The sequence below is a fragment of the Hibiscus syriacus genome, unplaced genomic scaffold (assembly GCF_006381635.1).
Source record: "Hibiscus syriacus cultivar Baekdansim isolate YM2019G1 unplaced genomic scaffold, ASM638163v2 tig00112852_pilon, whole genome shotgun sequence".
In the NCBI taxonomy this organism is placed as follows: domain Eukaryota; kingdom Viridiplantae; phylum Streptophyta; class Magnoliopsida; order Malvales; family Malvaceae; genus Hibiscus; species Hibiscus syriacus.
Genome location: NW_024063410.1, coordinates 227269 through 253888, shown reverse-complemented (window position 1 = coordinate 253888; position 26620 = coordinate 227269). Strand labels below are relative to the sequence as shown.

The 26620-nt window shown below is 36.4% G+C and overlaps 3 protein-coding genes and 3 pseudogenes across 4 annotated transcripts in view; all 6 read right to left on the bottom strand.

The window, feature by feature from the left end:
• Positions 1-390: 390 nt before the first annotated feature.
• On the bottom strand, positions 391-3838 carry LOC120183915 (annotated as a pseudogene).
• A 1000-nt stretch (positions 3839-4838) lies between these two features.
• LOC120183921 (60S ribosomal protein L24) lies at positions 4839-6754 on the bottom strand. Its single transcript, XM_039188508.1, has 5 exons — positions 6726-6754; positions 5857-5932; positions 5673-5774; positions 5284-5432; positions 4839-5188 (listed from the first exon to the last, which is right to left on the bottom strand). The coding sequence occupies exons 1-5, from the start codon at positions 6734-6736 to the stop codon at positions 5032-5034; spliced, it is 495 nt and encodes a 164-aa protein (XP_039044439.1). The 5' UTR covers positions 6737-6754; the 3' UTR covers positions 4839-5031.
• Positions 6755-8494: 1740 nt separating this feature from the next.
• On the bottom strand, positions 8495-10937 carry LOC120183873 (annotated as a pseudogene).
• A 258-nt stretch (positions 10938-11195) lies between these two features.
• On the bottom strand, positions 11196-13140 carry LOC120183872 (UDP-glycosyltransferase 73C3-like; the record flags this gene model as incomplete). Its single annotated transcript, XM_039188471.1, has 1 exon — positions 11196-13140. A coding segment is annotated over one exon (1491 nt), but the record flags the coding sequence as incomplete, so codon positions are not given.
• A 4913-nt stretch (positions 13141-18053) lies between these two features.
• LOC120183916 (TMV resistance protein N-like) overlaps positions 18054-26620 on the bottom strand; it is a 50399-nt gene continuing 41832 nt past the window's right edge. The window contains exons 2-3 of one of the 2 annotated variants that reach the window (XM_039188505.1): positions 19117-19357; positions 18054-19028 (exon numbers count right to left, since the gene is read on the bottom strand). In XM_039188505.1, the coding sequence (XP_039044436.1) occupies positions 18078-19028; positions 19117-19344 (1179 nt within the window). In that variant the 5' untranslated portion in view covers positions 19345-19357 and the 3' untranslated portion in view covers positions 18054-18077. Of the gene's footprint in view, positions 19029-19116; positions 19405-26620 lie in introns of both variants that reach the window. The other variant, XM_039188504.1, reaches the window with a different exon arrangement.
• On the bottom strand, positions 19751-21869 carry LOC120183871 (annotated as a pseudogene).

The following is a 26620-nucleotide window of genomic DNA, read 5'->3' as shown; positions in this document are numbered from 1 at the left end:
AACATTAATCAAATATAGACAAATCATGATTTAAGGTACAAATCAAGCAAGATTAATAAAAGAATTGATATATATATAATTGTGTATTAGAGAGAATAAAATCTTGTAGTAAAAACAAAATATTGATATGTTCCAACAAGATCAACTCAAAAATATAGTTTAATTGGCATTTTCATATATATAATTTGAGGCGATTATAAGATAATATCAGTCCGTTTACTCTTTTATTAACGATACACAATCATTCTGCAGATGTAATTGCTTAAACTAAAGACCCCTAAAGTTCGAGTAATATAGTTCTCGACGTCGTAATTATCGAAAATATCGAAATAAACAATGATAAAAATTGTTAGCAATTTGAGAAATGCATCTTCAAATTTGCAAATAATGGAATTTCTGAACAATAGTAAGTTTCAGGCAATGACAACTTGCTACTTGTAATTCTAATCTACAGAAAAATCTCACAGTATCACTTTGAGTCCTTATGAATCTGTAATGGTACATCGCTGCAACCATCTTCCACAGCTGATTTTTCAATAAGTTGATACTATTTTTATGCATTTAAATACAGTAAATATGGGCACCATACGAAATTACTGATTTTCGGACATTGCAGGCTAACGATAAAACCTGGCCACCGGATGTTACAGCAGCAGCATCTTCGGGTCAAGAATCGATCGAAGGCTCAGTTGTAGAAACACGACAGCTGAACTACTACGCAACGCTTGTTGTTACTAGAGTACATTAACCGTATCGGACTTGAGCACCGGATCAGCTTATCCTTCCAGTTTGATCGATCAACGTACCGACTTGATCTCCACATATTGCCTTCGAGATGTTTCCAGGCTGAAGAAGGTTGAAGACCACAACTGTGCCAAAGTAAATGGATTTAATTCGTAGGGGATCGATTGTCTGGTAATGAAGAACGATAAAATATTTCGGAAGCAAATCATAAAAACCCAGAACAACAAACATGAAGCGTGATTTCTACAAGAATACCAACCAGGAATGCCGTTTTCTTCACAGAAGGTCAATGCCATCATGTCCATGGCTGTGGCACCTCTTGAGACTAAATCTCGAAACGAGATGTGCTCAAAGGTAGCATTGTTGTCCTGGGAATGGCAGTCGTAAACACCGTCGACATTCGTACCTTTAACAACTGCCTCGGCTTGAACTGAAGAGAAAGCAGTATATAAGTCAAATGTCGAGAACCCCAAGAAAAAGGAAAGAAAAAAGTGTTTGCATGCATATAAGCGTTCCAGCTCAGATATGGAAGGGGAACAAAGAAAAGAGAGTCGTATGGTTCAAGAGATTGAATTGTAGAAAACCAGAGAGACACGACCATACTTTCTGAAGCTCGAAGTGCTGCAGCTGTATCGGTAGAAAAGAGTGGATTTCCAGTGCCAGCACCAATGCCACCAAATATTACAACTCTACCTTTTTCAAGATGACGTATGGCACGTTGCCGACTGTATGGTTCTGCAACCTCTTGCACAGAAAATGATGTTTGCACACAGGTCTGAACTCCTATCTTCTCCAACGATGATTGCAGCAGTATAGAATTCATCACGGACGCCATCATGCTGCAGTAAGTTGCAGGATCATGGTTTTGATTAGTTTCATAATCATATATGAAGATATATGTTAGCCCATGACTTTCTTATTAGCACACAAAGAAGATCGAAAGTTCACATGACAAACAAAATCATTTGCTAAAATCTTTTCTTGTGAACCCATCATTTGATTCCGATTATTGGATATAATATGCTTACTCTAACTGTTTATCTTTCCCAAAATACCCGTTTCCAACACCTATGTCCAACAAATACTCATGGAAGTTAAGCATACCCGTGTCAGACACTTATTCGTCTCCTATACTTATGCCTGAATCTAAGCAACATGCAACTTACAAGAAGAAATATTACATATACCAACCAACTTAAGTCATTACCAAAAATGGCCAAAAAGTATCTGCTTATGATCATAACCCGGGAAATATAAAACTATCAAACATCTATATATCAGCAAGCTTAGTCTTATAAGTCTGCCCAAGTTTAGGCTTTATACTCTTCTATTATATGGTTCAAGATTAAAACAAATTTGGTATGTAATCATCCATCGTGAGTAAAGAAGTGAAAACATTACCCAATTTGATATGCAGTACTTCTATCTAAACCTGTTGCAGTAACCCATGTGTCTCCACAAAAGAAATTGCGACCTCCAACAACGATTGCTACCTGGAATTTCACCAAAAAATATTGCATCTTAAAAGAATTGCAAACTCCGCAATCATAAGAGATAAAGGCAGTGAAGATTACCTCTACACCGAGGCGGCATGCAATTGCAACTTCCCTAGCAATCAACATTGCCACCTGATAATGAGAAAGAAACCACATTTATGCAAATTGACAACAATATCATCCGAGTTTCAAACTTTATATAACAAACTCACGGTCAACCTTAGGGTCGATATTGAGAGGACCAGTGCAAGCAAGAGCTGCACCACTAATTTGAATACCACTCTGCGCCACTTAGGACTTTTGGATTTCATGGTAATCTGTCCTACAGGGCATGGTGTGGCTAAAGCATATCTGCCAATCAAACAACAAAGAAGGCATCAACATCATTACAAGCCAGAATCAGGAACTATCAAGAGGTAGAACACTTCAAAAACGAATTCAGTACAATGTAGCGATAAAATCAAATACAGGCTCAAATTTTAGTATTTTACTTGAACAACTAGAGAATAGCATCATTTCAAACGAACTCAATAAAAGTGCGAAACCGAGAATGTTTGCTCACATTTTTCCTGATTATTAATATTGCTAATGGATTATATGAGTATGAAGGCTCAAATAATAGTCTAGCAGTTGTCAAAGATTTCTGAAAGTGTGCAGATTTGAGCCTTTGGAATTTGGGTGTCCATTATCAAAATATACATTACTTAAGCAGATAATATACCAGAAATATACATTCGAATCCGCTTTACTTTAGCAGATAACAAATTTGAATATCACAAACAATCATTTCTCAAGTTATTCCCAGGCTACATTGGATCCTAGTGAAACCTTAGCACATAACCAGATATGGAATGGTATCAAAATATACCTTTTGGATTGTCTGGCAGCGGTTCCCGGAGAAGAGCAGCCCTTATCTTCATCAGCCACCGCTTTCGCCGGAAGAGAATTTCCAACAATCTCTTCCATTTTCTTAAACCAAGGCCAATGGCTCGCCGTGATGCCGCATCACTCATCCTATGCCTCTCAAGCTTATACCTTTTCTTCAAATTATCAACCTTGTTCTTGCACTGCTCCACACTCTTGCTCTGCTTCTCGCACCGCTCGCTGACCGCGACCGCCACTTCTTCCCAATCTCTCCCTCTCAGATTCCCTCTGTTCAGTTGAGTCAACTTCTCCATATACGCCTCCAACAAACACCCGATCGCGGTGTCGCTCCATTCTTCTCTGTCTTTCCGGTACTCCGTCGACGCCGACTGCTTCGATCTCTTAAAAACTCCGTCGTTTATCTCTTCTTGATCCCTCCTCTTCTCGATCCTCGCATCAGATGACGCAGCGTTCCTATTGTCGTTGTTGTTGGTACCGAAATTGGCTACCGGGAAAGCAGAATCGGAGTCATCGTCGGCGTTGTGATTATCGGATGGTGGCGCGTGGACCTGCGCGCAGGAAGGATGGTAGTGGTGGTGGTGGTGGCCGGGGTTAGTATCGTGGTCGTCGATGAGAGAAAACTCGTCGTCAACGGAAGAAGCCATAGGCGGACGTTAGGTTAAGAGGGAAAAGAGGAACGGATTCGAACGGAAGACGTTAGGGGGTAGAGACGGTTCCGTTAAGTAATGGGTGAAAGCTGGGAACGGATCGGCACGAGGGGGGGACCCGTGTACCGTATGGATCGACATCCGGGTTTCTCCTGGGACATGAAATAAAATTGGATTCAATTCGTGCTTTTTCATGGGCCCTTCACTGAAATTTCAACCCAAATTTTTTAAAATGGTTAAATTCAACCCCTATTTAGGATTAAATATTCAATTAAATCAAATCAAATAAATTTAAATTAATAAAAGATTTATACTATCAAACCAAAGGGTTAATTCAAGTGATAAGTAGCTTGATATCAATTAAGGCCTCAGATTTAAGTCTTAATGTATGCAGAAAATCCCCGTTGGGAGTCTAACCTCTAAAACTAGGTGTATGACCTGAATTAATCTAAATTAGTAGAGGCGAAACCTTGAAGTTTGAGGGTAACAAATTTTTTTTATACTATCATGTTATATATAAATTTTACCTAATATGATCAAATTAAATTTTAAAATTAAATGTTTTTATTTAAAATTTAAATTTAAATATAATTATTTATAATATCATAATATTAATTAATTTCAATTATCATTTATGTTCCCATTTTAAATTTGTTGGAATTTGAACAGGAATTTAAAAATGTATAAAGACTTACAATAGTTAAATTAATAAATAATAACTACACATAATACAGATTTTAAGTAGTTAAATAAATTAAGATTGAAATAATATATTAATAAATGAATATTCAACACGTTGTTATACACCAAAATATATTTATTATTAGAATAAATCTAATAAGACTTTTAGTGATTAATAGGAATATTGTTCTACTTACAAAGTATGTGTGCATAGCTATATCTACAGAATACGTGTATTACTAATGGTTAAAAATTATGAATATATACTATCTTATAATCATCCTACACTATTTAAAAAAATATTTATTTATTAAAATATGATTTTTTTAATTAAAGAAAACACCAAAAAAAACCAATACAAATACTTTCAAAAAGATTTTAGTAACAACAAAAACTTTAAATTAAAAAAATAATCCATAATATTACTTGATAAATTGACTTCAACACCGAGTACACGAAACGGTACATAAAGCATAAAAGCAAAAACATAACCAAGGCAATTCATACCATACATTAATGTCAATATGAAAATACTACATATTGCTCAGGGTAGGGAAAAGTGATAATAACCCTACGACTCAACGCTTTCCACCACCACCACCAAGCTTGGGACCTTTCGGTGCACCACCCTTCGAAATGTTACCCTTGCCCTGTGTCTTCTGTTGCTTTGCCGCTACTTCGGCTTTCTTCGCTTTCTTCTCGTCTTTGGTTTTCTTGATCCTTTCCTTGATTTCTCTGTACAACATGCGGCATAACGAGGGTCAAAATTTGGTAATTGCAAACACGAAAGAATAGACTAAACTTATATGTCAAATGAAAGAACCACATACCGGAGTGCAGCTTCCCGAGCAGCATCACGAACTTCGGGTTTCTCGCTCCTCTTCTTCTGGATAACCTCTAAGGTGGCACCGACGATGGATCTGGAGTAAGGCTTCTTTGTGGTGCGTCTCCTTTTCTTAACAGCCTCTTGAGCAATATCCTACATGCATGTACACAACAGAAAAATAAATATAACAGGCATGAAAACTATAAAATTCATAAGCAAGCTATTTATTAATCCAATAAAACTTTAATCAGTAGAGGTCATAAATAAAATGGGAATCTCATACATGATTTTACTTGTTAATCTAGATGAAATTACTTCAAAACTCATCGGTAATCTAATTAAAAGAAACACAATCTACTGAAATGAAATTGCGTTCGCTAAGTTGACACTCACTTTCTTATGTTGCTTCCTATACATGGCTGTCCATGTAAGTTTTGATGGCTTCAGACGGTTATGGAAGTACCTCTTGCATTTCGAATTTGAAAAGAGGAAAACCTGAGCAAAGATGCAAAACACATTTTGTTAACCAGTACAAATACTACCATCCTTTTAGACCCTGAGTTGGATGTAACTCTACCTGAGAATCAGAACGAACAAATCTGATGCCTTTCCCTGGGTATATCTTGGCACCACTAAACCGACAAAGCTCGGTCCTAACATGAAAGCAATTGGGGAAAAAATAAGCACAAGGTTCGGGAACTTCAAATTACAAACTTTTGGCATAATGAAAGAAAGCCAATGGATAATACCAAACCTGATATATCCCTACACAAAATATTAACCTATCACTAGATCATACACAATAAAGTAACAGCCAATATCACAATTAAGAAAAGACAAATAATTTTTCATTTCTAACTCACAAGCTATTCCCTCACTCCTAATTTCCCCCCCCCCCTAAATCATCCGTGTAAGAAACTTGCATTCCAATCTAGGGTGCTCCAATAATTTTTTTTCTTGAAGCATCCATGTTCAACAAACCAAATTGAAGGTAACATAGTATACAAGAAAAAAATTATTTACAGAAACCATTCAACGAGCCAGACCAGAAAATGACAGATCTATTTCAGAAAGATATTAACTGAGTGCCTTAGTCTCCTTATAATGTTCAGTAAACCAAATTACAGCAGGCATTAAACCCTCATTTTCGTTAGTTCAGAGCTATTAACTTCAATAAACTAGCTGATCCCTATATCACAGGTATCCGATTGAAAATGAAGAGCTTCAACATCACAAAACTGATTAACACTGAAATTAACATATAAACATATCCTAATAAAAACAAGGGAGGAAGAAAGAAGTAGAAAACTAAAATATAAGAAAAGAAAATGAAATGAAATGAAAGGCAGATCCATATTTTTTCAGGTAAATTATACAATAGACCACTAAATCGTGATTTATAAATAAATTTGAAAGAAATAAGAGGAAGAAAACAACGGAGCGTACTTGAGAACCATGTCTGCTGCTCTGCTAACTGCTCTTGTTACCAAGAAACCCTATCGACGTTGTTATTTATATATAGTTGAAAAATGCCGAAATCAATTAATAAACGGGCCGAGTGTTTCGGCCTGTATAGTGTTGCCATTTTTTTTTAATTTATTTAAAACCTCATATTAACTTTTTTATATTATTTTGTATGCTGTTTTACAATAATTTTTTATAATAATTAATATTTGGTTTATTTATCAATTAATTCGGGATAAGTTATCTATTTGGTACCTAAACTATTAATTTTAGTTCGTTTTAATATTTAAACTTTTTTAATTTTTTTAAAATCATACATAATATTTAGTTTTCATTTCATTTTAGTACCCCGCCATTAAAAATTTAACGTGTTTACTATCTAAATTATCAATTTTAGTTCGTTTTAATAGAAACTTCCAATTTTTTTCAAAACTTGATGCTAAATTTTGAACGAGTGTACTAAAATTAAACAAAGACTAAAATTTTTAACTAAAGTGTATAAAATGAAAAAAATAACTAAACTTAGGTATAATTATGAAAAAATTGAAAGTTTAGGTAATAAAATATATCAAAACTGATAGTTTAGTACTAAATATGTAATTTACCCATAGTTAATCCGCAAAAAAATCCATATTTAGTTAATCCTTTCAATCAGTGTTTTGAAAACTGGACCGAATCGGTCGGTTCAACCGGGAATCGATGTCTGGTCCGATTCATTCTACACCGGTTAAACCGCTACTAGTGAACCGGAAGGAACCGCTGAACCGGCTGTGAACTGTTCGAACCAGACCAGACCATGAACCGGTTGAAAACCGATATTCTGTTTTTTTTTCTAAAAAAAATTAAATCAAACGGCGTCGTTTGTTAAACGAGAAGAGTCGAACTCGAGTATTGCTGAGCTCGACTCGAACTCGAAAACTTTAAAAGTAAGCTCAACTCGACTAAAAAACTCACGAGCTACAAATTATCTAGTTCAACTCGAACTCGAAATATAATATTGAAACTTGAACTCAAAAAGGCTCGAACTCAAAAAAAAAATAGAAACTAGATTGAAGCCTGAAATCGAGCTCGATTGAAACGAAAGAATAGTTTGCTCTGTGCTCACCAAAAGACTCTATGATTTTGAATGTCAAATTACCTCTATTATTTATAGAAGTCAGTTGAGATGCTATTCTATGTTTCTTAGCCATATGAGATTGTTTTGTTTTCATATTTTTACTCTTTAGACTTTTGTGATGTTCTTCTATGTTTCTTAGCCATGTAAGATTTTTTTCTAAAAATTAAACAAAAAAATATAGTTTGTTATGATTTTTTTAACCCCAAATTTATTTTTTGATTATAATTATATAATTATATTTATTATTTAATATGTTTTACCTTAAATATTATGTTGTAGTTGAATTGAATCATTTTGTTTCACTTGATTTTATAGTTTTTAACTTATATATTTTATTACTTACTTTGAATATGACTTTTGATATAAAAAACTGTTTTTTATTAAATGTTTTTGGTATTTTTTATTTAACTTTTTTAAATAATTAATTAATTATGACGTCGTCCGGTTCTTTCGACCGATCTGACCGGTTGAACCAGTAAACCGGTAGCACTGCGGTTCGCTGACCGGTTCGATTCTGAAAACCATACTTTCAATTCAATTTTTCTTCATAAACAACTTTAATACACCATCTTGTAAAATCATTACGTAAATGTTAATCCAGAAACAACTGTTCTGGCCATAAACAGCCAAGATTTCAATTGACAGCAACTCCAGCAGAAAGGAAATTGGGGAGAAGGGTATCTTGGCCAGACATTTTAGCATTTGAGAGCTCGAGATCCTCCATGGCTTCCTCCACTTTGGCTGCCAGTGCTTCTGGGGACTCTTATAGAAGGAGCAGTTCAGAGTTGTCCATCTCTAGAAGTATTCCGGTTATCTTTTGCACCAGATCAGGCTGTAGACAAGAGAAAACAAAGAGAGAAACATGTTAGCTTTGGAAGTATTCGTGTTCGATAATCGTAATCGTATCTCGATATACATGTTCAGGGAGGATTCTCCATGTTCAGGGACATAAAACGAAGATTCGCATGTTGGATTGTGTCAAGTAATTGTCTATGTTCCATTACTCCTGAAGTGTTCTAGGCTATGGAAATTACCTGGTGCTTGTGAACAAGGGAATAAAGTGGTTCACCAAGTATTGTTTTTTGCTGCTCGGGTGAAGCCGCTGAAAGCATGCTACTCAGCATGTCACTCTCTTGTGTCAAAGCTGAAACAGAGTTCGAACCACCTGGTGCGGCATCGGAGCCTTTGTTCACCTCTCGAGCTTGACCGTTTGGTACATATTTAGCTTGCCCAGTCCGCTGCAAAATGTAGAGTCAAACCAACGTAGACTTAAAAATAAATAACAAGTGAATCCATGTAAGAGGGAGATGGAGAGGGGAGAAAGTTCAACCTGTTGGTTACTTTGATCTTCCGAAGAGTTCACTGCCTGAGTCAGCTGTTGCGATTGAGGCATGAATGTGACGGGGCGAGAACCACCCTGCATAAGAGCAGAACCGTTCATCCAAATCCGGTTTGCCCTGGTTTGTCTTGGAGCAGTAGGAAACTACGATATAACATAAATGTACTCATATATCTTTAGTCATAAAGTAGTTTGTGCCTCTAATGTAGTTGTATAGGAACCTTGAATGAATACATACCATGGGCAGTGATGGTTGAAAGACTGGTCTGGATGGTAATGCAAAGCCATTGCCCCTCCATCCTGGCCAGAACCTTAAAGGTTGATACATCATTCCTGGCCGCGAAGGTACTTGCGAAACAATGCCGGTCGGAGAGGTGTTGTAAAGCTGAGGATATCCTCCAGCGAGAATAGCTGTGGAAGGCCCTGCTAATCCGGCCATACGCTGCACATACTGAAGTTGCAAATGTGCTTGTCTATCCTCCTTCCTTTGGGCAATCACAACATACAGCGGCTTCCGGTGGAAAATATATCCTAAAAGATATCCGGGACAAAGATCATTCACAAATTCAGTAAGGCATGAAACTCGAGATGCAAGTCACAAGTGAATAACTTCCCAAATGATTATAGAAATTTGTTAACTTCCCATGGAACGTGCCGACGGCTTTAGCGGCATCCTCCGGAGCAGAGAAACATACAAATCCAAACCCCTTGCTTATTCCTTTGTCATCTCGCATAAGTTTTGAAGAAGTAATCGTACCGCATGGACTAAAAAGGTCTCTCAGCTCGTCGTCAATGTTCTTCACATAAACATTTGAAGCCTGTAATTTAGAGAGATAGAAAATGGTGAAAGGAATAAACACAAGTAATGATCATGTAGAGAAATGAGCTCAGGCAAAGCTTACTTTATATTTCATGATCTGCTCCTTCCGTAGTTCCTCGAACTGATTACGTAATATTTGCTCGCGTTCCGCTTTCTTTCATGTAGAGAACTATTGAGTTTGCATGATTGCCGGATATGCGTAAAACGAAGAGTTGGTAAAACATTTTAAAAGAAACCCTACCAAGTTTTGATCCATTCATCGACTCCATTGCCCTCTTGGCATCATCGGGACATTCGAAGTTCACAAAACCGAAACCTCTCGAGGCAACGACACTTGTCTTGGTGCTAGTTGTTATCGCCTATATTTTGTGAAAATATAGGTGAAAATAATTAACCCTAGCGCTTTGCTTTCTTATTTTCTCTGTCTTGGTCCTTTTCTTCCTTTCATTAGCAGGCAACGATACCTGTCTTGATGCTAGTTGTTATCGTCGATATTTTCTTTTTATTTTTCATCTTTGTTTTTAATAATTCTGACTTTATTGCACGAATTTCTCTGATTTCATAATATGTTTATTCTCTGTTTTTTGACACCTTGTTTTATTTTATTTTTCCATCATTTGTCGTTTATTTTCTCTCAGAGTTCAATTTAACGTCGCATGACTGATCAAGATAATACTCATTTGTTATCTCACTGATATTCCCTATTTTAGATCCTCGAATTGGATTTGGATACGTAACATGCGATCGTAAATAATTATATGGTGCTTAGCCTCCTAAATTCTTTTGGCTTGCTCTGTGTTATATTTGTTGTTCCTTGTTGGCATCATGATGGGGTTGCACTTTAGCTAACCTTTAGAACCGTTTAGACTGGCATGCATACGGCGAGAAAATCATGCTCGTCGTTACTTTGAATTTCATCGTTTTCGTCGGTTTCTTACTCGTCCGGAATAAACTTTTTTATCGGATAACAGATGAACTCCGCAAGGAGACTATGCAGCCTGCTAGCGAGTTCTTATTCCACAGAGTATCATGATAATGCAACAAATTTCAGAGATATGTGCACAAGGAGACAACTTCCCAGTTATATGTTTTCAATAAACAGGGAACAATCTGGATAAAGAACCACAAATCTTGGAGCTAAGGAACCAGGTGAGATTTCTGAGCATCTAACAATCATTCTTCTTTCGTGTGATTGCAGTGCAGAATTATCCGAACGACTGAATTGGCGGCGGCTCAGGAAAAACTAAACGAGCTCGAGAGGCAGAAAGAAGAAACTCTGAAGTTCTACTCCCGTGCATCGTTTATGCATAGGCTTCAAGGTACATATTAATAGTATATTAGCTACGTTATACGGATTTAGATACGAGTACTCGAAGATAGTTTCACTTCCTTGTAGATGCAATGATATCGGGACCTTTGTGCAGAAGTACAAGAAGCTCCGGACTAGTTACCACCGGCGAGATCTCATTCTTCTCGCAGCTAAAACATCTCCGGTGGGATGACGAAAACGACCCGAGATAGTTGTTGATTGTATATATATATATATGCCTTCATATTGATAAGACTGCAACTTGCTGCTTGGTGTATGATGATGAAATCCATATAAGACTGTTACTCGTGTTCATATGAATTAAGAGTTGGTTCGAGTCACCTCTTTAGTTCGTCGAAGCACAAAGTGAATCAACATTTTCATGTTGTTGTACGAAGATCCACCTTCTTCAATGGCCTTATTTGCAATCTCCCCAAGCCGTTTAGCCTTTCTCCTCCTTTCTTCACCAACATCACTTTCCTCCATTACTTCCTCGATCGCCATTTTCACTCGTTCACGTTTCATCAATAACCCGAACTCCTCCTCCAATCCCCACGTGACAGCCGCCTCGATGCCGATGCTAACCCCGATCCCGAGCACATCGACGAGCAATCTCTCGTTGATAAACTGCTCGGCGAACAATGGACACGCGATGACCGGCACGCCGGCCGAAACCGCTTCCATGGTCGAATTCCATCCGCAATGCGTCAAAAAAGCTCCAATGGAGGGGTGTGATAAGATCCACAACTGTGGGGACCAACCACGGATTATAAGCCCTCGATCTTTGATACGATCTTCGAATTTTTCTTCTGAAATCCAGTTTTCTAATTCATTTGATTTCGGGTTTTCTCTTATGACCCAAATAAATGGCTTCTTCGATGATTCCAGGCTTAACCCGAGCTCCAAAAGCTGCTGTTTTGTGAGACCCGATATGCTTCCGAGGCAAGCGTAAATCACTGAGCCAGGTTGCTTCGAGTCAAGCCATGTCTTCAGTTTCAAATTCAAACGACACCGTTTTGAGCCTCTTTCTGCTTTGTCGGAGCTCAGCTTGTTGATGGCTGAAACCGGGCCGATACAATACACTTTATCGTCGCCGTTAACTCGTTTATACTCTTTAACGTATTCGGTTTCGAGTTCTTCGAAAGTATTGACGACGATTCCGTCGCTAATATTCTCCGTCGCTCGAATGTTATCTCTTACATTCTTCAAATCGTTCGAGCCTTGGCTTAAATTTTCAGGCAACTGAGCTTTTTTTAATTTGATTTCGTGAGGCAAACCGGGGATTACAAAGGAATCAAACTCCGAAGCCGATTCATGGATCTTCGAGAGCTCTATATTATGAGTACACGTGAACGGAAAACAACCCATTCCGTCGAAGAAAATTCTGGGGATGTTGAAACTTTGAGCTGTTTTGACCGTCCACGGCAGATTCTTACCGGAGACGATGCAACTCGGTCTGGGTCTTAACCCGCTGAGAAGCTCTTCGAATCGTTGTTGTAATTCGGCGGCCGCCATGAAGAAGTTCTTGATTAAGTCGCGGGAAGGGAGCTGGTCCATGTTCTCGCAGCCTTCCGGTAAGCCGAAATCGGTTGTCGGGAACTGGATGTGGAGGAGGCGGATCCGGAAGCCGGAGGCGACGGCACGTTCGATGACGGAGGCAAAACGGAGGGAATTGAGAGGTGTGGTGACGATCGAAACGGTGACGCCGTGAATGGCTAAGAGGCGAGCCATGTCGGCCATTGGTAAAAGGTGGCCGGGGGACATTAAAGGAATCAAAACGAAATGAAGCTCTGATAATTCCATAGTGAGAAATTGGGTAATCGAGCAATTGATCGGATATGTATTAAGTGTTTAAATAAACATACAAAAATTAATTCCAGATATTATTTTAACACAATTATATGCTTTATAATAATTGTAATACCATTAATTATTCGCTCTTTCTTTGTTTGAAGTAATTGATAGGTGGTGTTTACGCGATTAATTTGATCAACGATCAAACTGAATTATCATTAATTTAATTAACTGAATTTTTTCTTTAACTGTTCATTGAACAAAACTTTTTGAAAATAATAATCGGAATAAAGTTCGATTATTTTGGTCGGTTAGTTGAATTAACCATTTTTTTTATAATTTTCTGTAATTATTAATTTGAATATAATAGAACTATTTTTATTTTGGTTGAAATTTAATTAAGTGTTAATAAATTAATGAGTCTAGTGTGATTAAAAAATAATTTGGTCTTAATTTTTAATTTGAGCTTAAAATATATAATTAATATATATAATATTTAATAATTTTGGTTAATTCAATAAATTCGGTTAATTAACCGATTTTGAACTAAATTAACCGTTAACCGAATATTAAAAAAATATTAATAAGTCCATGAAATAATTCGATGACTGACTGAATTAAATGAACTAATTTAATTCACTTGGTTAATTATTTTAAAATAAAAAATGAACTCCCCTAATAATTGATCAATCTTTTAAATTTTGTAAAATTTAATACACGTTATGTGGAATTTATATTTTAAATAATTTATGTGGTGATCGGATAAATAACAAGAACTACTGGTGAAATTATCTTTTGGCATTTGTGGAAAGCACTATAGGTGGACAGTAATGCATGTGCAAATTTTATCTACTGCTCAACTTTTATTATACAATTTCACTAATTTTAAGAGCCATATATATTTATACATTACAAAATTCATAATTTTTATTTAATTTTTGAATTGCTGAATGAGTAAAATTAAATGATTAAGATAAAAAAGTTTAAATTATATATATTATATTTTTGTTCGTAGAAATTTCCTTATTAAAATTTTTAGTATATAAACTATCAATTTTAGTATGCTTTAATAATTAAACTTTTAATTTTTTAAAATTATATCTAAAAATTTTGTTTTTGTTTTATTTTAGCACTATGTCGTTAAAAATTTAATGTTTTTAATAACTAAACTATCAGTTTTGATCTGTTTTAGTACCAAAATGTTTAATATTTTCAAAACTTAACGTTAAATTTTGAACAAGAGAACTAAAATGAAACAAAAACTAAAGTTTTTAACAACGGGTATTAAAATGAAACAAAAATTAAACTTTAAATATTGTTTTGAAAAATTAAAAGTTTAAGTACTAAAACGGACCAAAACTGATAATTTGAGTACTAAACGCATAATTTACCCTAAATTTTCATTATAATAATTGTTTTTATTATTAAAGACTTTTAAATACTGATTCACCGTTGAAGAGGACATATAATACCCCTGAAGTTTGATGAATAAAGATGTTAAAAGTCTTTCAGCTTGGATGCAAATGAGATTTGAGCGAAGCAAGTGACAAGAACATGCATCCTCCTGAATGTAGTTCAACGCTACCATAGAAACAACGGCGACGACGAGAACATGTCATGTAATAAAGTCCACGATTCCGGTTGTAGCCATGACTTCAGTTGCACCTGCCGCCACAAAGACGAGGTCAAATGGTATGCCGGGATCAATAATACCCGTATCTGTCACATAAAACAGAATTTTGGTTTCTATGGAAGACTCAAAAGGGTACATAGAACCTTATGTTAGCTCCTAGCTCATCGATAAATTTGATCTTACACCGGTTAGAATCCTCCCAACAAGAGGCTGTTGACGAAAACGGGTAAAGAAAACGAAAGAACACGAGAATTTTACGAGGTTCGGCAATGTGCTTACGTCCTCGGTGCCTAGGCGGCGCTAGAAGTTTTTTTTCAAAGAAAAGCATTGGAGCTTAGAAGATGGCATTGGTGAGACCAGAGAAGATGTCATAGCAGAAAAACCGCAGAACTGAAGCAGAAACGGCATTGCTACCACCAAGCCTTGAACATGTTCATTTTCTGCAGTCCACATTTCGCAAGAGAATCGGCCAAACCGTTAAAAAATGCAGCAGAAAACAACTGCAATCCATCGACTGTCATTCCGAATATTGTTAGGCAGTGGTACCTTGATTGAAGAGCCAACTCTCTGATGGCTGAACCTTTCTGGGATTTCACTTCCAGGTATAGCAATATCAAATACATTTCTTGAACTTGCAAATACCTTGAGATGTTTCTTCAGCAATGTTAATACATTGATATTCTCAGCCAATCTGTAGCAGTGGAGACCACTAAACTGCGCCCAACTCACTGAATTGCATGCTTTTGACGGATTTGAAACTAGTTCCAGAGAAGCAAAACCATTGGCGTACACACTTCCTATAGTCGTAAGTTCAGGCAAATTATTTAAGCTCCTTACAATTTCTCAATTCGAGAAATACAAGCTTGAAAAGTCGAGCAAGACAGACAGGTATTCTGATGAAATTACCACTAAGATCAAGATGCGTCAAAGAGGATAGACTAGAAATATCACCTTCACAAAGATTGCACAAGTTGTTATTCGACAATCGAAGAATTGAAGCTTGGAAAGTCGAGTAAGAAATGAAGGCATGCTGAAGAAATTGTTACCACTAAGGTCAAGTTCTTCCAAAGAGGACAGACGAGAAATATCACTAGGGATATCTCCTTCACAAAGTTTGCAGTTCCTTAGTTTCAGCTCTCTTAATGAACTCAAACCTGACAACGAATGTAACATCAGTGGCATAGACTCTATTCTTCGTCTTCGGAACACCTGGAACAGAGAAGGTAGATTTGGGCCTTTGCGCTTATTCAAAAACAGAACTTTATACAACTGGAAAGATGAAGAGTTTTTAGACGCTTACACCCACCTATGAGACATGGCAAACTTTTTAATCTATAACAACCAGAAAAATTTAAGAGTTTTCAGACAACCCATTTTGCCATCTCTGGAAAGCTTTGACTCATTGAGCAACCTGAATTCTTTCAGGTTTCAAGAGATTCCATTCCAATTTTGGTAGGAAGATTCCTACAACTTTTGCAGCCTCTTAGATTAAAAAATTTAAGCCTCCTAAGAACTCCAACGGACGAATGAACATATTATTCTTATACAACCCTCAAATATAAAAATTTCAAGATTTGGGGCTGATGCCAAGTCTGGCGTCTTGATCAGGTTTTCGGATCTTATAAGGCTGAGCACTTCCAACTTATACAGGGGCTGTTGAACACAATAATAAAACAGAGATGGAAGAGAAAACATAAGAAAGCTCATTTTTGTTGCTATGTTTCTATATTAAATCAAATTCTAATCTTTCATCCCAAAACAAGGATCAGACGAATTATTCCCTTCCAGAGTTGTTCAATGACACTGTAGGGTAACAGAATTCCAACAAGGTTATCTGGTTGGAAGCAATAACAATATTAGCGATATACATCAATACCTCTGTATGTGTTTTCTTACCTTTTATTGTCAATGATCATGCTTCAATCGCTTCCGTGGACTAAAAACATATCATACAAGTCTATCAATATTGAATCCATATCACTTCTTAAAAATGACTAAATGCTTGATGAGATATAATTATATTTTATGTACACACACATACATACAGTGTTTTTCGTTAGCGTATGATAGACATGTCTTTCCTCTGACAATCTTCTAAGTTTTCCAGGTTCCTCAATAGATTTTTCCCTGACAATTTTCCTTCCCATTTCTAGTAGCAAGACTGCATCCACAAATATTTGTTGTGTTTATAAACTTTCAAAAGTGATTTCTTGATGAGAACATCGATTCCAATATCTGGGAAAAACTCACAACCATCCGATACTTGCATTACAAAATCTTTCTCCTTCCCATTGAAGAGGCATGCTATATCTATAAATATATTCTCCTCCGTTTCTTCCAATCCATCAAAGTTTATTCAGAGTCTGTCGAGAATTTCTATGTTAGATAGGACCTGCATTTCAAAATCCAATGATCATCAGACTGCAAAACATTATATTTATGTATGCATATATAACTCAAGTAAAGATTGTAAATGTTTGTATGCACTTACTGCTTTCGTAGTCAACTTAATATTCGGAAGAAACCAACTCATATTTTGAAACATGTTGAAAGTGGTGAATAAAATTGACTGTAACTAATGCTTCTTCTCCGTTCGTTCCATCATAAAATTGAAAAACTTCTCCATCCTTTTTGGTTGTGGCACAGCCTCGGTTTCTTCGTAAACATTACGTTTTCGCTTTATAAGGGGACCATTAACTATTGATCTATCTGCGATGGAGTGCTCATTGGCATCTTCCAAATCCTTCTGATACACTACTCGAATCCCACATTTCTTCACCTTAACACTTCTGTGAGAATCATCAGATGTGATTGAAAATTGAAGTTCATCAAATTCCTGATTTGAGCAATCCGATGACGAATTCTCGGTTTCACTTTCATCACATTTATCCTCTAAGGAAAATGGATAGAATTTGTCACACGACAAATAGCAAAAATAAATGTGATCCTTTATTATGGGCTGGTTATATTCTTTAGAGAAAATCCAGCCGCTCCCCGTGACGCATCGAGGATTTCTACCCCGAAAAAAAGATCCATCAGAACCAGCTTGTCCAGAATTCCTATGATGGATAACAGCTTCACATGTGAGTTCCTCATCCCTTGATGCATCATCATTGACAAAAATGCAGCAGAAAGCAACTCCGATCCATTGGCTATCATTCTGAATATTGTTAGGCAGTGGTATCTTGATTGAAGAGCCAACTGCTTGATGGCTGAACCATTTTGCGATTTCACTTCCAGGTATTACAACATCATAACTTTCTCTTAAATATGCAAATGCCTGCAAAATAAAATGCTGCTTGGTAACTAGTACTATAATTCTTCAAGAATGAGATTCTGTAAATGCAAAAGAATGATAATCGACCTTAAGACGTCGTTTCAGCAATGTTAATTCATTGGTATTCTCAACTAATCTGTAGCAGTGAAGACCATTAAACCGTGTCCAATCCACTGCATAGCAAATTTTTGATGGATTTGCAAACGGTTCTATAGAAGCACCAAGACCATGCAACGATTTAAGCTCCCCGCAATTTGACAATCCAAGATATTGAAGCCTGGAAACTACAGTACCAGACACAGGTATGCTGATGAAATTGTTACCGCCAAGCTCAAGTTTTTCCAGAGAGGATAAACAAGAAATATCACTAGGAATATCTCCTTCATGAAGATTGCAGTTCTTTAGTTTCAGCTCTCTTAATAAACTCAAACCTGACAATGAATGTAACATCAGAGGCACGGACTCGATCCTTCCTCTTTGGAATATCTGGAAAAGAGAAGGTAGATTTGATGGTAACTTAGATGATGGTCCCTCGAGCCTATTCAAAGACAAAACTTTAAGATTTTTAAGTTGAAAAATGAAGGATGACGGTTTTGCTATGGCCGTTTCACTTAAGTCGAGCTCTTCCAACAACTCTAGTTCCCGCAAATTCTCTGGCAAGTTTTCAACTTTAGAACAACCAGAAAGATCAAGAGTTTTTAGACATTTACACCCACCTATGCTGCTTGGGAGACTAATAAGGTTTCTGCAATCTTTTAGGATTAATGTTTCAAGAGATTCTATTCCAACTTTGGTTGGAAGATTCCTAAGACTTGTGCAGCTTCTTAAATTCAAAAGTTTGAGCCTCGAAAGAACTCCGATGGATGGGTGAACATCTACTATTCTTATACAACCCTCCAATATCAAAATTTCCAGATTTGGGGCTTTTGTAAAGTCCGGTGTCTTGATCAGGTTTTCGGACCCTTTGAGGTTGAGCACTTTCAACTTATACAGCGGCTGTTGAAAACAATAATAAATTAGAGAAGATTTAGTTAATCTGGATAAAATAAGTTAGAAAACAAGGGTCACGTGAATTAGTTCTTACTATATTTCCCTTCCATAGTTGTTCAATGCGACTGTATGGTAACAGAAGTGCAACAAGGTTGTCTGGTTGGAAGCTTGAAGGTAAGAATCTTAAAGGATATCTCATCCAATCTAAGAGCCGTAGCTCATTAGGAAGATATTTGAGTTCATCAGAATTTGAGAGGCAAATGACTTTGAGTAATCTCAATTTTTTCATCTTCGAGACAGCATCGACATTCAAATTGAGCATCTTGTTCGATTCCCTGATAGCCATGGGTAAAACAACGAAAATTCAGTTCAAAATATACCAAATCATTTGATACCTAAAAGCAGGGCTGCTCCAGCACTTAATTTATCTATGTTCTGTCGAGCACTCGTATCCCACACATATCCGAATAGAAATTTAGAGATGATTCTTCAAGGACTTTCAAAACACATGGAAACAAACTTCATAAGAACTGAACATGCATACAGTTAGAAAAACATAGCCCTTAAGAAACTAGAACTAATATTCACAGGCACATACATCTGTCTTTAACATTAAAAAACTTTACAGGAGAAATGAGAATTTGAGTATAGCTCAGGGGCCCTAAAGCCACTAAAAAAGTCATAACAATATGAAAGTTGTACATCGATACATGATTATGTATGTTTTCCTACCTTCTAATGTCAACGATCATGCCTTCAATCACCTTCGTAGCCTAAAAGCATTCAAGAATAAGACATAGGAAAACACAAAATAAAATGAGATAATTTCTATGATAAAACTTGTGAAAATTTGCATTATATTTATCATTCTTGTCTTTAACATTAATATAATCTTTTGGTTAAATATAGTAAATAAATCATTAATATAAGATACAAATTCTGTGGAATGACTTACCGTGTCTTTCGTTAGCACATGATAGACATCCTTCTCCTCCCACAATCTACAACGATTTCCAGGTTCCTCAATAGATTTTTCCCGGACAATTTTTCTTCCCATTTCTTGTAGCATGTTATGCATCCACAGTTTGTTGTTTTCATTAATTGTTAGTAGAGACTTCTTAATGAGAACATCGATTCCAATATCCGGGAAAAACTCACAACCATCCAATACATTCATTACAAAATCTTTATCGTCCCCATTGAAGAAGCATGCTATATCTAGAAATATATTCTTCTCCGTTTCTTCCAATCCATCAAAGCTGATTCGAAGTCTGTCGATAATTTCTTTGTTACAATCCTTTTCAAGTCTTTGGATTGCACTTCGCCATTGAGCTACATCTCTACCGCACAGAAAAGAACCTAAAACTTCAAGAGCTAAGGGGAGACCACTGGCATATTTTGCAACATGTTCAGAAAGCTCAGTGAAAACATCATTTGGTACTGTCTCACTAACAAAAGCTTTCAAATTGAAAAGTTGAAGTGCCTCGCTGTCATTCAATGTTGAAGGCTTATACACATCATCAACTCGGTAAGATTGGAGCAAATGTTCATCTCTTGTTGTTACAATGATTCTGCTCCCTAAACCGAACCAATCATGTCTTCCAACCAAGCATTTCAAGTGCTGTAAATTATCCACATCATCAATAACAACAAGGACCTTTTTGTTAGACAACCTATGGCTAATTATGGCATTCCCTTCATGAACATTGAAAAATTCGAAGACTTCACCAGACAAGATCTGGAAAAGAAGTTGTTTCTGGAGAGAAACGAGTCCAAATTTGTCTGAAACTTCTCGAACGTCAGCAATGAAGCATTTAACTTCAAAATGAGATGACATTTGGTCGTATACAACTCTTGCGAGGGTTGTTTTACCGATGCCACCCATTCCGTAAATTCCTATGATGCGGGTGTCATCTTCCCCAATCTCTATTTTCGAATACAACTCCTCCAGGCGTGAACTAATTCCAACCAACTCACCATGAAAAAGCGGATATGTTTGACATAGTTTTGCTGATATTTTTCTAACAATGTCTCCAATAAATTCCGGTTCATGCCTACAAACAAATATAATTTAGTTGTTTTGAATAAATAGTTTGCTAATAACTTTTGGAAGAGTTTTTTTTTTTTCCATTTTCATTTCAATGAATCATGAAAGATAGTATAGTATGGGAGCAAACAAAAAAGCAACAATTAGACGGATTGATGCCATCCCATCATGTTTGTCACTAGAGAAGAAAGTACAGAGAAGAAAAGAATGAATTACCTGTTATTTAGATGCCATCCCTTGATGTTAGTCACTTGAGTCAAAGCATTTCGCCACCTTAAGATCTTGTCTGTATCTTTCTTGAATCTATGTTCGTGTTTAAGAAAGGCTTCCTCAACTTTCTCTTTCTGTTTTCTTAAACCAGATGGATCCACATTGTAGAAAATTGGAAATACTTTATGTCCCTTCTCGTTTTTTTGTTTAACAATCTCAGCAAGCTCCTCCAAGCACCAACCTGAAAAAAGCATAGGTTTCCGAGAAAACAATTACCGAGCACCACGATTGTTGAATGGCTCTTAAGAGTTGTGGCGGGATCTCTTCGCCAGCGTCCAGCTTCAGGTCATCCCTGAAAGTGACGATTCCACTCCGTTTCAGAGAATCATAGAGATGACCTGCGAAGTTTTTGCGGGTATCTTCACCTATAAAACTCAAGAAAACATCGTATTTCTTTCTAGAAATAGATGAGGAAGTTGAAGGTAACGATGACATGAAGTATGAGAAAGAAAAATATATCTGAAGATGGAGTAGAAAATCAGAAAACAGATCTCCAAATACCCAAAAAGAAACTATAAATAATCAAAGTATAGGAGCATATGAAAAGAGAAGAACAGATCAAATTTCCAAGGAAACAAACCAGAAATGATGTATTTGAGATGGCTTTGTACATCAGCAAGAGGTAGAGTTCAAAAATAAATAGTTCTCCAGCTCAGAAATTATCCCATTCTATCTCCCGTCAAATGCTTTAGTTAGTTGCGTTTACTTGGAATTGTCAAGTAAATACTCTCAGAAGGGTCAAAATTATGGAGCCCCACATTTGACAAGTATTGCATACATTATGAACATCAGTTACCCTGTAATTTCTTCTGTTCAAGCCATGACCAACAGCTGAAAACACATTGAAACCTTAAAAAATGGTCGACATTCAAATCGAATTTGCACTTAAGGTTCGAAGCTACTCCACAACTCACACTGGTTTCCCTAATAGTAAAATGATTGTGAATTTCAAAACAATAAGCAAATCTAATTAGCTTTACCTTGATGCTAGAATAATGATTCCATCAGTGCTTCCGAGGAATTGTCAAATATCATAGATTTAAAAAACAATAATGTATTGACTTACCTCATGGTTTTACATTCTCGCTGACATCATCATCTTCTACTTTGCTCCCATCAAAACATATACCGTCGTCGTCGTCGTATTCGGCATTTTCCCTTTTTATGACCGGCCTTGTCCCACAAGGAAACGGACGACTTACGGTTGCATTGGTACCGTTGATATTTATCCTATCCTATGTCCCGTCAATTGCTTTAGTTTACTTGGGGTTGGTTTCTATGGTCTACATTCTTCCCAGCACTTTCTCCATTTCACATTTATCAATTTATATATTCAGAAAACATTAATTTCTTGTATAAGAAAATGATAGAGGAGACTTGTCAACTAAATGCTGGATTCCACGGAGGAAAAATGGAAAATAGTTCCGGCCATGACCAACTAGTACCTACAGCTGAAAAACATAATTAAACCTTCAAAATGCTCAGAATTTGAATCGAATTCGCACTTAAATTTCGAACCTACTCCATAACAACTCAGTGTGTTGAGATCAGAAATGAATGATGTCTAACAATCTACCCTGGTTTTCCTAATAATAAAATGATTCTGAATCACAAAAAACAGTAAGCAAATCTCATTAGTTTTACACGGTTAATAGGAATAATGATTCGATTCGTGCTTCTTCCCGGAAATTGTTAAATTGTAGTTGTATATTTCTTCTCCACTTTCTTCTTCTCCAGTGTTTTCACTGCACTTACTGTAAGCTACCATAAGCACTGTTTCGATCTTAGGGTTACAAATAAAACCATCTTTCAAAGCTTGAATAACAATTGCAAAGATATATGGATTGGGTTTTATGCCTTCCATTTGCATTGCAAGAACAATTCCAAAACTTGCTCGTTCATTCCATTCTGAACATAGCCACCAAGCAATGAAGTCCAAGAAACCATATTTCTTTCCCCTAAATAATCAAAAACTCTCCTACCATCTTTAACATTCTGTCCTCATATACATATCTAAAAGGTAAGTGCAATTTGTTGGTAAGATAACATGTATCTAACATTACACCTTGAATCGTTGATGGTCCCGAGAGTCTCTTGGTCGGGTCTTCTCTCACAATACCTCACAGAATTTAAAGTTATATTAGAATTTTTCATGTATTCCCGACTGAAAAGTGGCACTGGAAATGAGAAGAGAGAAGCGAAAAAGGAAATTTGAGATCGAAAAGGAATTTGGGGTTTAGAATGAAATTGAAGACTGTGTTGTAAGTTTTAAAAGTTGGGGGACTTAAATGCAAGCGTCAAGCGTCTGAAAAGTTCAATGATCATATTGCAAACGGACTAAATGTTGGAGGAATGCCATGTCATCATCTTCTAACGACATTGTAACGGCATCAAACGGACGGTTACATCGGGGACCATATTACAAACAGACTAAATATTAAAGGACTGTATTATAAGTTTTAAAAGTTGAGAGACCTAAATGCAATTATTAGAAAAATTCAGTGATCATTACTATTCTTTACCCTTCCTTTAATTACTTGAGGCATTTCGTTTAGTTTCGTATCTTTTTGCTTAAATGGTGAAACCTGAAATGGGGATTGGCCTGTAAATAAAATCCCTCAGCAATGAATCACTTCATCTCCTTAGCTCTACTCTTCGGCAGCTGGCCATTTCCCCTCTTCTCTTCGATACGTTAAAGTAGTAAAGTGCTTCTACCGAATCTACTAATTCATCTATGAACTATCATTATCTTGCTTTGGGTTTTGCATAATTTCCTTTATTGGTAGTTCCTTTAATTACTTGAGGCATTTCGTTTAGTTTCGTATCTTTTTGTTTAATTTGTTAGATTATGGTTTTATATCCTTTGTTTTTGAAAGATAATTCGGTGCCGTTGACTTGCTTGTTCCTTTCTATTTTTGATCTGGATCGGAAGCAATCGTTTGTGATTTTGATTGTTTTCAGTTGAATGATTTAGAAATTTCCAGATCCGTTCGAGATGAGCCGCGTTGACGATTACTGGAAGGATCGTGAATTCCAATCCGGAGGAGGCCTTCAAGTTCAACAGCCTGAGGATTCGACATTCGAAGTTCAATCTGGCGCGAACGAACCACCGATATCGTCCGGTGATGATCGGGAGAATTCGTCGAGCAAGAAAAGAGACGGGAAGTTGTTTCTCCTAACTTATGCGATGCCGAAGGAAAACGCCCAAGGAGACAGAGCCGGCCGCGGGGATCCGATTTTACAGGTGAATCGTCAACTCCCGCGGAACCGGAAAAAACGACTAAGGAAGTCTTGACATACGCTGAGCAAATCGAGCCTTGATGCGCTATGCATAAGTCAAGACTCCCTTAGTCGTTTTTGCAGCGGCGAAATCAGTTCCTCGGCGCTGACTCTGTCTCCTTGGGCGTTTTCTTTTGGCGTCCTATAAGTTAGGATAAACTACTCCGTGGTCTCTTTTTCTGCTCGACGAGTTCTCCTGATTATCACCGACTGATCCGTTCGCGCCAGATTGTACTTTGACTGGCTCAATCTCAGATTGTAATGTGAAAAGATCCCAATCGTCGGGCTGACCAGAAAAATCTATTTCCTTCAAGTAGATATCGTATTCGCTGCTCATCTTGAATGGATCTGAAAACTCAGATCAGTTCTAAATTATTGAACTGAAAACAATCAAAATCAGTTACAGATGAACTTCGACTTCAAACTTGGTTTTGGTATTTGCTTCTATCTATCTGATGTTAATAGTTTTGGTAATCAGAATAGTTTTGGTAATCAGAAAAGTTGCGCTCAAGATTTTAGCATGTTAAGCTTCGTGGTCATTAGCATTAGCATGTTAAGCTTCGTGGTCATTACTCATTAGCATAGCATGTTAAGCTTGTTTTATCAATAAAACTGCTAGTAAATGGTGCTGGTCCAATTGCATTTTGACCCTGAAGAATTTGACCGATAAGTCTTAAAATTTTCTATCAGTTTCGTTTTCTTCTCCTAAATGTAAATTTAGTGTCTGTTTAACTGAAAACACCTAAAATCCACAAATCTGACTCTAAATGATTTGATTTTCTATTCTCTTATCCACAAATCTAACCTTATTTTTCTCTTATCGTTGTGGATGATTGTTATTTTTTGAATTTTTAGAGTGGGATGGCATGAGAGATGAAGGTGATGGGACTCAAGTAAAAGGGGTAGTTTATGGTTTAAGAATGAATGATTGTTCGATTAATAATTATTCTTGGATGACATATGATGATCGAGCGATAAGTGAAGAGTATAAAAAAATAATATCAATAAAACATTTAATGATGCTAATATAACTTAACCAATACGATATGAAAATAATAATGGAGTGACAAAAATTTAATCTCATAAAATTGAGTGAAGAACGATGGTAAAAAAATTGTTTTCGTTTCTTGAGACTTTGGGTTCAAATACAATGAATACCAGGGATATAAGTATTTAATGTCGAAGGAAGATTTGAGAGTTATTATTGAACGTATATTACCTTATATTTATCTTAGATTAATCGAAATTGAGTGAACAATTAAACTTTTTTAAGAATTAATAATCAAAATAAGAGTGAGGTAATAGTTGGTTTGCTGTTTGATGGTTTACCCATTTAAAATTAGACGTATGGTGAATTTGACTTTTTTTATTAAGCTAAGATGAGTACGAAGTAGTATATATTCTAAATATTCTCAATCATTTAACGATGAACGTTCAATCATCCTAGTTATATGTCATCGTAGTTGTTGCAGATTCACCGTCGGAATCGTGATTTTCATCCTAAGGTTCGTTGGATTTAAAACATCGATTTGTCGTCGATCGATCGTCAACCGATTACGATTTCATAGCGATTTTGGTTTTCGGGGGGAGGCGAGGTCAGGTGGAGCTTCTTCAATAGCAAAGGGCGGCAATCTGCGTGAGTTTAGGGGTTGAAATGAAGATTTTCAAAGTTTAAGGGTTATTTCGAAATTTATGTGTGTTTTTTTAAAATATATAATTTTATATTTTAAAATTACCAAATTGTGAGACGTGTCACTATGGGGGAAAACTAACGTAGTTAACGGCCCAGACACCTAAATGGATAACATTTGTAATGTTATGCACATGAATAGACAAAAAAAAATAACGTAGTCACTTATTCGGCACAAAAGATATAATTTGAGCCCTTACTTGGGCATTAAGCCCAAAACGTTTGCCCTAATTAGGCCCTCACAAATAAATTTCTTTATATATCTAGCTTTACTCTTCGGACAGCCGCTCTCCTCTCAACTTCACAGCTATT

Excerpts from the sequence above, each read along its gene's own strand:
- LOC120183921 (XM_039188508.1), bottom strand. Across the intron at positions 5,775-5,856 it reads TTGTTCGTTCTGATTCTCAG|GTTTTCCTCTTTTCAAATTC; the intron begins GTAGAGTTACAT and ends ATCTTTGCTCAG. Across the intron at positions 5,189-5,283 it reads GCTCGGGAAGCTGCACTCCG|AGAAATCAAGGAAAGGATCA; the intron begins GTATGTGGTTCT and ends CATGTTGTACAG.